At 44.6% G+C, this 12,204-nt stretch overlaps 1 protein-coding gene across 1 annotated transcript; it reads right to left on the reverse strand.

Annotated features, from left to right (window-relative positions):
• Positions 1 to 2,601: 2,601 nt before the first annotated feature.
• Positions 2,602 to 7,893, reverse strand: LOC308141089 (protein rogdi homolog; the record flags this gene model as incomplete). The annotated part of the gene is made up of 7 exons (XM_080511092.1): positions 2,602 to 2,622; positions 4,384 to 4,510; positions 4,790 to 4,839; positions 4,929 to 5,039; positions 7,219 to 7,317; positions 7,400 to 7,495; positions 7,885 to 7,893. 7 exons carry the CDS (start codon positions 7,891 to 7,893, stop codon positions 2,602 to 2,604), a joined length of 513 nt encoding a protein of 170 aa, XP_080367218.1.
• Between the last annotated feature and the right edge of the window lie 4,311 nt (positions 7,894 to 12,204).

Here is a 12,204-nt window from a genome sequence, read left to right on the forward strand (position 1 = left end):
CAGTACAGAACGTGGATTCCCGACAAATGATAAATAAGTGAATGTATAACGAATGAACGATGATTAATGTAGAATGATGATGAATGTAGAATGTAGAATGGTTTTCTGTAACACATAAAGAACGTACAAATCAATAACCAGTGGTAAGAATACTCCATAAACTGAATTAAATCCCTTATAGTGTCACACACGTGCAGACAGAGCTAGCCGATTAGCATTAGCGTCATTTACATCCGAGCTAATTGACACAGAACTGTTACCAAACACACATCTACCGACCTATACACTGAATATGAACACTTGTAGGCATGCTTGATGACTATTAAAGACTTACTTCTTCACAAACGCATTCAACATGTAACGAGGGGTTCAGGACCGTCTTATTAATACCAGAAAAACTCTGTTCGCCGGGACGTAACACGAGGACCCCATCACCTGACTGGGTTGTCCAAAATAATGCCTGACGAAAAACCCCTATTCTAACACAACACACAATACACTTCACAGGGAATTTGTAACAGTTATTTTATTGACACTTTATCTATTTTGTCTTTAGTATCTATATTTTTAAAATAGATAACATTTTGTCATTTTTTAAAAATTATTTCACTCAAGTATTCCACTGAGATATTCCTGCTGTCAAAGCTTCAGGTGCAGGAAAAACAACAAAGTGGGTGATGGAGATATTCAATCTGACCCCAGAACAGTTTGTTCGCCTATCTGCATTAGGGGAATTCCAATGGGAATTCGAGGTAAACCTGTCCTTTGATCCTTTGATCCTTTGATCCTTTGACCCGAGACCAGTGAGAGCAGCCTGCAGACGTCTATCTGCACTCAGTCCTTCAGAGACACGAGCGAGATCACAGCCATTTCCCAGCATCTGATACAGCTTCCCAGTTTTGGACAGTTCTTGTTTTTCAAAAATGGAGAACAACCAAGCCAGTGAGACTTCCCCGAGGATCAAGTCCCTGCGCCAGGCGCTCTTCTACTACAGAGACGCCTGCATGCAGCAGATGGTGGACTTCACCAGACTGCACAAGGAGAAGGACAGTCAGCTGAGCGCCATGGAGGCAAAACAACGGCTCATGGCCTCCCAGCTGGAGGAGAAGGACCGCCAGCTGAAAGACGCCCTGGCAGCCAGAGACACGCAGGTGAAGCGCTACGGCCAGATGAAGGCTCTGAGCGAGAAGCTGAGGGCGGACAGCAACAAGCACTGGGAGGTGCGCTGGGACATGAGGGAGAGGGAGGCGGCTGTGAAGGTGGAAGCTCTCCTGCAAAACCACCAGCTGCAAGTGTCCCGGCTCAGTGCAGAGCTGAACACCGTCCAAGCGGCCCTGCATGACAAAGAGCTCCAGCTGAAAGAAGCTCTGGCGGCGAAAGACTTGAAAGAGAGACGCTGCGTCCAGCTGAAGGCCGTCGGCGAGAAGCTGAGGGCCGACAGCAACAAGCACTGGGAAGTGCGCTGGCACATGAGGGAGAAGGAGGCGGCCGCGAAGGAGGAGGAGCTGGTCCAGAAACACCGGCAGCAAGTGGCCCGGCTGAAGGCCGAGAAGGAGGCTCTCTCCAGAAGCCTCAAACCAGCCCGGACCACCGAGGCCCAGTCTGGGGACTGGGGGCTTCAGGAGGAGGAGGAGGCCTCAACGACCCAGACCAACGGGGGGAATCTGCCCAACATCCTCAAGGTAGAGATCCAGTTTCCCCACTTTTGTTTGATTTCCAGCGTTTCACCTTGTTGCTTGAAATGACGAGTTGCAGATGAAAGTTTATGGGTTTTAAGATCCCCCTCAATGACCCTTTTTCAAAAATGTTTTCCAGCTTCCAGAGGAGGGCGCAGGACAACGGCGCAAACCGGAAGCCGGTCAAGCTGGTTGGAGGTGGGGCTGCTTCACCAGGCCAGAGGAGAGAGGAGACACCAGGGTCCTCCAGGACGGGATCCCCCGCTCACGTCCAGCATTAACCCCCGCCCACGAGATGGAAGGAGGGTGACGGAGAGGGCGGCAAATTCAAATTCAAATAAATGTCTTCATATGACTCAATCCTGAAGCGATTGTTTGTTGATGTTTAGTCTGGTTTCATTACAAAAACTAACAACAGCGTCAAAAAAACCACAATGTTTTCAGTGTTTCTCCCGTTTCCATGCAAACAGACGTCGTTTTCAAAACGTTGCAGTGTAAACTCGGAACCTTCTTTAGGTATAAATAAAAATTTAAAAAAACACGTTTTCACTCAGTTTGATTCTTACTGTTCGGCTCCTGAGCTGTTTTCTCATGCTTCTATTTGGAAACCACATCATTTTGTTGGAACACAAACAGACACCTTCTCAGTTGAGATCCAACAGGACAGGAGATAAATGATCACCAAGCATTAATAAAGCCTTCATATTCATTCCAAACAAGCCCATGCTGGTGCCGTCACAAGTCCTCCAGAAAGTCTAAAAGGCCACATTAGAAAGAGAGACAGAGACATCGCATTGGAGGACAGTAGTGGGACAAATATTCATGATTCAATAAGCAGACAGCAGCTCCACCAACACCAAACTATTTGTCCTGAAGGTGGATGAAGACACTTTAAAACACTGGTTGGAATCCTGCCTGGTCTTCGCTACACCTTCTTCTCCAGGGACTGGGAGACAAATCCTCCTTGATCAGGCGTCATGAAGACATCTGAGTGGAAAACGGCTGCTTAACGTACAAGATGTGGTTTTGGTGCAGTGCCAGGTGGTTTGTTAATGACAGTGTTGGTTTCACACACCAGGGTTACAGGCCAATTACAATTTGCCTCACGTTAAATACATCCGACACTCATGCAGGCTGCCTGTGTGACCAGTAATACCTCAAAACTGCTCCTGGTCAAGTCCTGATCACTTTAGAATGCTGAGAAAAAATCCTAGTGATGGAATTTTGCTTTAACTGGATAGAGTCGTCTTAAACGCCACTGTTTCTAGAAAGAGTGTGTGTTTTTTTTGGTCTACAAAAAAATGAATTAGAAGACCCTGAAAAGTAACAAATTATACCTTTAAAGTGGAAAACAATTCAAGTTCTTACTGTCAGTACACGGTGGGAACAAAACCCACAAGACGACGTTGTCCACCGTCCACCTGCTCAAAGTGAATAGTTCACTGCTCCAGTTCCACCGACTGTGTCCAGAACAATGTTTAACTAACCTGCTGACAACCCTCGCTACTCCTCCATCGCCACTTCCTGCAGTCAGAGCATGATGTGATTGTTTTCTTTCCAACAAGATAAGCATTGTGCGGCAATAGACTTTAGAACTTCTTCATGTATCCGGGGTGGCGAGGAGTAATGTCGCGAGGCTGGAGGAGCTCAATTATGTGTTTAAACCCCACGTTACTCGCCACCGACGGAGGGGCCGGTCGTCCAGGACGATCGGAGCGCTTAGATCCCAGTTTTTAAATGCAGTCCGATAAAATGTGAGTCGTTTTCTTGGCTGATATCTGACCGATATGGATATCGGATATCTAAAGATGCTTTACATTTAGCCTGACAGTGTCAGGAGGTCTCCTACAGCACCTCCACATTACACCACGGTACAGCCACTGACTGAGACCAGTGTGTAGTTCTAGATACGTTCTAGGTAGATAAGTCAGAACCGGTTGAAGATTCCCAACTCCAGTAGTTGGTTTGACAAAAATCAGGTGAGATGAATGAAGTGTGTGTCATTTGGTACAGAAGTTTGATTTTGATCGTTCTGTATGGAGTTTAGGTTGGAGGGTTGATGGAGAACATGTTGGTGGAGAACATGTGTTGGTGGAGAACATGTGTGTTGGTGGAGAACATGTGTTGGTGGAGAACATGTGTTGGTGGAGAACGTGTGTTGGTGGAGAACGTGTGTGTTGGTGGAGAACATGTGTGTTGGTGGAGAACATGTGTGTTGGTGGAGAACATGTTGGTGGAGAACGTGTGTTGGTGGAGAACATGTGTTGGTGGAGAACATGTGTGTTGGTGGAGAACATGTGTGTTGGTGGAGAACATGTTGGTGGAGAACGTGTGTTGGTGGAGAACATGTGTGTTGGTGGAGAACATGTGTGTTGGTGGAGAACATGTGTGTTGGTGGAGAACATGTTGGTGGAGAACATGTGTGTTGGTGGAGAACGTGTGTTGGTGGAGAACATGTATGTTGGTGGAGAACATGTGTGTTGGTGGAGAACATGTGTGTTGGTGGAGAACATGTTGGTGGAGAACATGTTGGTGGAGAACATGTGTATTGGTGGAGAACATGTGTGTTGGTGGAGAACATGTTGGTGGAGAACGTGTGTTGGTGGAGAACATGTGTGTTGGTGGAGAACATGTGTTGGTGGAGAACATGTGTTGGTGGAGAACATGTGTGTTGGTGGAGAACATGTGAGCATCTAGAACACGTCACCTTGTCTTTGAGCTGCTGGCACAGCTGCAGGGAGATGGTGAAGAACACCAGCGTGCCGTTGAGCCAGGGCACCACACACTCCACCTTGTGGACGTGGCTCACCTGGAAGCGGTTGTTGTTCAGTTCACTGCAGGGGGCGAGACCAGGTGTGGATCAGGGTGTGAAGCGTACGGCCCGGCAGAGGGGGAACCTTACATTCACACTGTTTGTAGGAGGAGAACCACACTGACTACAGAACAAACATGAAGGACGTGTGGCGGCGACCAGCGTGAAAGAATTGATCAAACATGGACGGTTTCTCACCAATATTTGTCTGGACTGAACATTTATTTTTATTTCAGTACTCTAGTGACCCCTGACCTCTGACCTCTGACCTCTGAGTTTAAACATGGGATTCAGGACTTACAACATGGCTCCAGGGTTGTGCAGCACCGAGCTCCCGGCTGGTTTGAAGTTCTGCAAAGAACAGTCAGAAGAAGAGTTTGGTCACAGTTTAGTCCCCCCCCCCCCCCCCCCACCACCTCCTCCATGCTTTCTGATCTGACCTTGGTGGTGTTCGGGGGCATCGTGTGCAGCTGGTACACCGTCAGGCACAGTTTACTCAGGTTGATGTAGAAGTTGACCATGACGTCCCCGGGATGGGGGGGGAACATTTTGTGGAGGAGAAAGGATTTGACTGATTAACACGGCCCGATGAGGAACAATGGTACAGTTTAAAGTCCAGCTGTTTGAAGCCTCTGATATCGAAGCTTATCGAAGTCACTTTATTCAGTCCACCAGCTGATGGAGGTTCTGGGTCCTGGAGGTTCACCCTAGAGGTTCACCCTAGAGGTTCACCCTAGAGGTTAACCATAGAGGTTCACCCTAGAGGTTCACCATAGAGGTTCACCCTAGAGGTTCACCCTAGAGGTTCACCCTAGAGGTTCACCCTAGAGGTTCACCCTAGAGGTTCACCCTAGAGGTTCACACTAGAGGTTCACACTAGAGGTTCACCATAGAGGTTCACCATAGAGGTTCACCCTAGAGGTTCACACTAGAGGTTCACACTAGAGGTTCACACTAGAGGTTCACCATAGAGGTTCACCCTAGAGGTTCACACTAGAGGTTCACCCTAGAGGTTCACCCTAGAGGTTCACCCTAGAGGTTCACACTAGAGGTTCACACTAGAGGTTCACACTAGAGGTTCACCCTAGAGGTTCACCATAGAGGTTCACACTAGAGGTTCACCCTAGAGGTTCACCCTAGAGGTTCACCATAGAGGTTCACCCTAGAGGTTCACCCTAGAGGTTCACCCTAGAGGTTCACCATAGAGGTTCACACTAGAGGTTCACACTAGAGGTTCACCATAGAGGTTCACCATAGAGGTTCACCCTAGAGGTTCACACTAGAGGTTCACACTAGAGGTTCACACTAGAGGTTCACCATAGAGGTTCACCCTAGAGGTTCACACTAGAGGTTCACCCTAGAGGTTCACCCTAGAGGTTCACCCTAGAGGTTCACACTAGAGGTTCACACTAGAGGTTCACACTAGAGGTTCACCCTAGAGGTTCACCCTAGAGGTTCACACTAGAGGTTCACACTAGAGGTGAACCTCTAGGGTGAACCTCTAGGGTGAACAGGAAATCCTTCCTCCCCACAGCAATAAGACTTTTTAACTCTTCTACCTCCGTCAGAGCCTCAATCATCACCACCTGGACTAAATTACATTGATACTTATGTTATATCCTATATTTCATATTGCACTGCAATACTGATATACATATATATTCTTATTGTTTGTTATTTTATTGCTACCATTATTAGTAGTACTATACACGAGTATTATACACTATTACACATTGTTATATCTGTATTATTGTTATTATTATTGTATAATGTCTACTTCTAATGGCTCTGCCACTGCACCTTACTATTTATCTTGCTTTTATCTCCTGCTTATTTCTAAGTGCTCATGTTCCGTTCTGTGTTTTACTTTATGTCTTATCCCCAGATATTTTTATTTTTTATTTTTTACTTTTATTACTATTCTATTGTGTTTTATAATATTCGTATGTACCAGATTGCTGCAACAAAACAATTTCCCTTCTGGGATGAATAAAGTAATAATCTATCTATCTATCTATCCATCAATCCATCCATCCATCCATCCATCCATCTATCCATCTATCCATCTATCCATCCATCTATCTATCATCTATCTATCTATCTATCATCTATCTATCTATCTATCTATCTATCTATCATCTATCTATCTATCTATCTATCATCTATCTATCTATCTATCATCTATGTATCTATCTATCATCTATCTATCATCTATCTATCTATCTATCTATCTATCATCTATCTATCTATCTATCATCTATGTATCTATCTATCATCTATCTATCATCTATCTATCTATCTATCTATCTATCATCTATGTATCTATCTATCTATCATCTATCTATCTATCATCTATCTATCTATCTATCTATCTATCTATCTATCTATCTATCTATCTATCTATCTATCTATCATCTATCTATCTATCTATCTATCTATCTATCTATCATCTATCTATCCAGGTGCACCGTCCTCGAGGTTCCTGCATGGTTCAGGTCTCTCCAGCTGACGGCTCTGGGATTCTCTTTACTCGCTTTTTGTTTTTGTTTTTTTTCCAAACACGATGAGACGCCCACGTTAGATTGAGGCGTGCCGAAGCAGGAGACCTGTAAAACCTCCAGGACCAGGACCAGGACCAGGACCAGGACCAGGACCAGGACCAGGACCAGGACCAGGACCAGGACCAGGACCAGGACTGGACGCCCCGCCCCCCCAACCTTCCCGCGTTACCATCAGTCCGCTGGTGGCGAGCTCGGGCAGCGTGAGGGAGGCCGGCGTGGTGAGGCGGTTTCGCGCTCGCGTCAGCTGCAGCATCACAGCGTCCATCAGCTGCAGAAGCAGAAGAGACAGAACTTTAGAGGACAGACACAGAAACCCGGCGGGGGGGACGGGGTCTCCTGCTTACACACACCTTGTTGACCTCAGCGCCCGTCTTGAAGTGGTCGCTGTCGTCATGGCTGCTGAGGAGCAGCAGAGCCTGGTTCACGTGGTTCCAGGCATCCTGGATCTGATCCAGAAACAACAGTCAGTGGGTGTTGGGCCGGGTCCCTGCAGTAGCCACGCTTCAAGGCCCTCAAATATTTGGTCTTTCAACTGAACATTAACCAACTTGTATATCACCAGGGAGGGAGGGAGGAGCTCTGGAACTGGAAATGGCCTTTGAGCAAAACGTGCATCAGGAACTACCGCCGGTTAAAGTCCTGCGAGGGTTTGCTCGAAGACACTGGGCTCTTTTCTAACATGACCCGAAACTAAACCAACACATTTATGTGATCTTCTCGGGGAATTCAAGAGAAACCTGACGGAGTGCTGTGAAAAGTGAAAAATGATGCGGCAATAAGCCTGTCAAGCCTTAAAAATCCACAGAATGGTAGCTGTCGTCATTGTATTATCCACAGGGATCATAGCGCGTGAAAAACTTAGTGGCTTCTAGTCCAGACATTACGGTATTAACATTACCGTCTAAGAAGCACCATTCTTTGCCGTTTTAGGTTCAAATTCAGCTTTAATCCAGCTGAGAGTGTTTTTACTTAAACCATGTTTGTACGAAGTAAAGAATGGAGGAACTATACTGGGGGGGGGGGGGGGGGGCGTTCGGGGACGCATTAATTAATTCTGACCAAGGGTGGTTTTGAATGTCATTTTTGCCAATCTAGTGTTTTTAGATCAGCCTCTGTCAGTTTTCATATTTTTACTTAAAAATTTGTTTTAGAAAAATCACATGGCGGCCGGATTAGATTGTCTGGCGGGCCGCTTCTGGCCCCCGGGCCGCATGTTTGACACCCCTGGTCTAGAGGATAGAAGTGGTTGATTATCAGTTGTGACAAGGTGTGTAACAATCAGTTTAATTTCAATTGAAGTTTTTAAGACTGTAAAAAAAGACGTCAGATAAAATGGCACTGGAGATGAGTAACCGTGGGTTACATGTCAAACAAAGGAGTTCCAGCTGTGACATCATGTCCCCGTGTCTCCCAGCCATGACTCCCAGAGACGTCCAGCAGGACCTGGAGGACCAGTTCAACCACGTTGTCTCCAGGCTGCAGTCCAAACACTTCTTCCAGTCCGACTGGGACGTGGCTTCCTGCGCCGTCTTCTTCATCTTTGTGGGTGAGCTGCAGCTTCACTGCAGGGAGGGACTCTTCCCCTTTGTTTTTCTTTCTTTCTTTGTTTTGTCCTTCAGCGTTCTGCTGCTCGTGGCAGACAAATTGCAATTTAAATATCTTCTCCGACTGCACGCAAAACACCGTCGCGTCTCCAGAAGACAAGTCTTCTGTCGTCTTCTAATTCTTTACGTTTTGATTCAACAGGACGACAAAAAACTTTAAGGAAACAAATTGGTTCTTTTCTTTTTTTCTGTCCAGTCGTGTCAGCATTCATTTCTTTATATCAACACAATGATGAAGTTTAGTCGCTTTTCTTCTGAAAGTCTTTAATCACGCAGGCTATCCTAATTGTGGCGCTGAAATAAATATAATGAAACCATTACATTTTTTTCCCCCATCAGTTGTGGGATCACAAGTAAAATAAGACGGTTCAGGTTGTTTATTTATTTTTATTTTTTTAATGACAATTTCTCCCCCAGCTTTTGTACATGATCTCAATTAAAGCCACATTTAATCTCAAATGCACAATATAATCATGTAAATAAACAATATAAACTGATGACAAAATCACCAGCAGAGCTGCTCATGTAAATGTTTGCTTCAGGTGAGAGGATGCTTTTTCTCAGCATCTGGGTGTGATCACACATCTGTGTGTGTGTGTGTGTGTGTGTGTGTGTGTGTGTGTGTGTGTGTGTGTGTGTGTGTGTGTGTGTGTGTGTGTGTGTGTGTGTGTGTGTGTGTGTGTGTGTGTGTTCTTCAATGATGTCAATCCCCCATGTGAGGGACATTCCCTCACTTCCCTTTCTCCAGCATGAAACATTTGTAAAAAGGAGCCAAAGAAACTTCCAGTGTCCTTCTCTTCTCTCCGTCAGACGGAGGTGACGGAGGTGACGGCGCTCGGTCGAACCTCCAGTCGTCCCCTCATTTTCTCATCTCGTCTTTCAGCCTCCGTAGAGCCAAATAAGGGCAAAAAGCCACGGCAGTGAGCACCAGTGAGGCCTCGGTGTGTGTGTGTGTGTGTGTGTGTGTGTGTGTGTGTGTGTGTGTGTGTGTGTGTGTGTGTGTGTGTGTGTGTGTGTGTGTGTGTGTGTGTGTGTGTGTGTGTGTGTGTGTGTGTGTGTGTGTGTGTGATGCTACGACACTCGGATGTGTGTGAGGCAAGGCCTTCCTGACAACGCCTGCGGTGGTTACACACCCACACACACACACACACACACACACACCCACACACACACACACACCCCACATGGAAAGAACCTATATAAACATATATGTTTTGATATAGGTTTTGATATAGGTTTGGCATATATGTGACATATATAAAATTGGCCGTTTTCCTATATGTTATGTACATATATGTACATATATGTGTGCGAAAAGAAAGCTTTTGTCAATCTCTAGTTGCAGACGTAACAATCTATACAGTTAACGGAGACCAACGGTTATACACGCACAGACGAACGGACAGAGTCGTTCATCGCAGCCGTAACAGAAAATATATATATATATATATATATATATATATATATATATATATATATATATATATATATATAATATGTACCTATCTGTGCATATAGGTCCATATATGTGCATAAAATATAGGAAAATGGCCAATTTTATATATGTCACATATATTCAAAACCTATATCAAAACCTATATTAAAACATATATGTTTATATAGGTTCTGTCCATGTGGGACTTTCCATATATGCAACATATATATGCAGCATTTATGTGCATATATGTGCATATATACAGCATATATATTGTCATATATGTGCATATATGCTGCATATAGGTTTCATATATGTGCATATATCCTCATATAGGTTCTTTCCATGTGGGACAGAGGTGGAGGCGTGCAGAGTGATAGCTGTGGTTTCTACGTCTCATTTGGTTTTCCAACTGTCTTCAAACCAGCGCCTGTCAGCCGCGGCCCTCGGTGTGTTTTGGGAGGATTTGAATAACTGCAATTCTCAAAAATGGTTTTTCACTTCACTTTTTGTTAGGGAACGAACGCACGCACACACACGCACACACACACGCGCGCACACAGTGAGATGTCCAGATTCTGTTGCATTATGGGTGTTTTTAACTCTCTGGCAGCACGGCTTTGAGGTTAGTTGATGTGAATTCCAAAAAAATTAAAAAATCTTCTGTGTGATTTGCGACGATAAAAGGGTAAAGGAGTCGGATTAAAAAAGTTACGCTTCTTCCTTTAAACCCCCCCCCCCCCCCTTTCAACATGTAACACACATATTGTAAAAATTGGAGTGTGTGTGTCGAGTGATGACTGATTACTCATTTAGATGAGTGTATTTTGTTCCAATGTTTGTTTCTCTTTCTATTCTTGTACATGTTTGGAAATAAATAAAGAGGTTTGATAGCAATGAGGCTGTTATCTTTCTCAGCAGCATCACGACCTCTCAGCTCGGGTCTCAGTGTTTTGTTTTGTCCGCTAAAAAAACTACATCTGTTTTGGTTTTGAAATTTGAATTAAAATAAGTCCATAACTACTAAACCCAACCCTGCTGCAGATCCTTGTACTCACAGTATTACAATGGATAACGGTGTCATATTTGAATGTTTTTTTTTCTTAAATAACGGCGTGTGACGACGCTGGTTATGTATAAAGAATTATTAGAAAACAAGGAAATCTTTTGTAAAAGCAGGTGTTCAGAAGCAGTGAGTAACCCTATATAGTCACATTTACGTGATTTTTGTAAGAAGGCAGGCCCTCCGTTTTATTCGGGGACCAATACAAATGAGCGCCAAAGACTACGGCCGTGATTCAGAAAAGTTGCTTTTTTCCCCCCCTGCTTAACAGAATCGTTGCTTTTCTACAAATTTCCACCTTGGGAGTGGTTTTCAAAAAGTTTCAAGCACCATACAACACTAATATTTCTGTGTTTTACCTGAAAATGCCTAAATCAAGGGATTTAATTAAGATACTTCTGTTTAATAACAGAGAAATCTATTTTTGCATAAACTATCAAAGAGGATCATTGCAGAAAAATGAGGCACTTGCTTGATTAAAGGTTAAAAAAACCAGAAACGTTTGTGCAACGTACTTTTATAGAAAACTACTGTGATTACTTGCCTCCTCAACAGCAGGTTTTTTTTATGTGAAACTTAAAAGGAATAAACACAAAAGCTGAACAAAGGGTAACATTTTTAAAAGGTATGCAACTTTAATTCCATTAAAATGAGAAAAGTGTGAGTTCCACCTGCGACAATGAAGTGAAAAGAGCCACGTGAACGTGTAGCAGACGTGTGATATTTATCGTCTCGCGTTTCCCCGCCGTTGCACATCGACACACATGCGACCCAGATGCAGCGTATTGGAGAATCTGTCTCCTCTCACGCCGTTTCATTGTCTCTTTCAATCGGGTCACACGTTGGACGTCATCGCAGCCTCTTCCTCCCTTGTTTCTCCTCCTGGAAAACACAGAGGGAAGTTTTCCCCGGGCGGAGATCCCGGATCTCGTATCACCGACACGTATGGACGCTGGTAACCCTCGTCCTTCAGGTCGCGGTGAAGTCACACAACTCTAAATGGGATTTTGTACCTGATAAGTCAATTTGTACTTCATATTAAATATTAGAACT

The sequence above is a fragment of the Blennius ocellaris genome (genome assembly GCF_963422515.1).
Source record: "Blennius ocellaris genome assembly, chromosome: 16".
In the NCBI taxonomy this organism is placed as follows: domain Eukaryota; kingdom Metazoa; phylum Chordata; class Actinopteri; order Blenniiformes; family Blenniidae; genus Blennius; species Blennius ocellaris.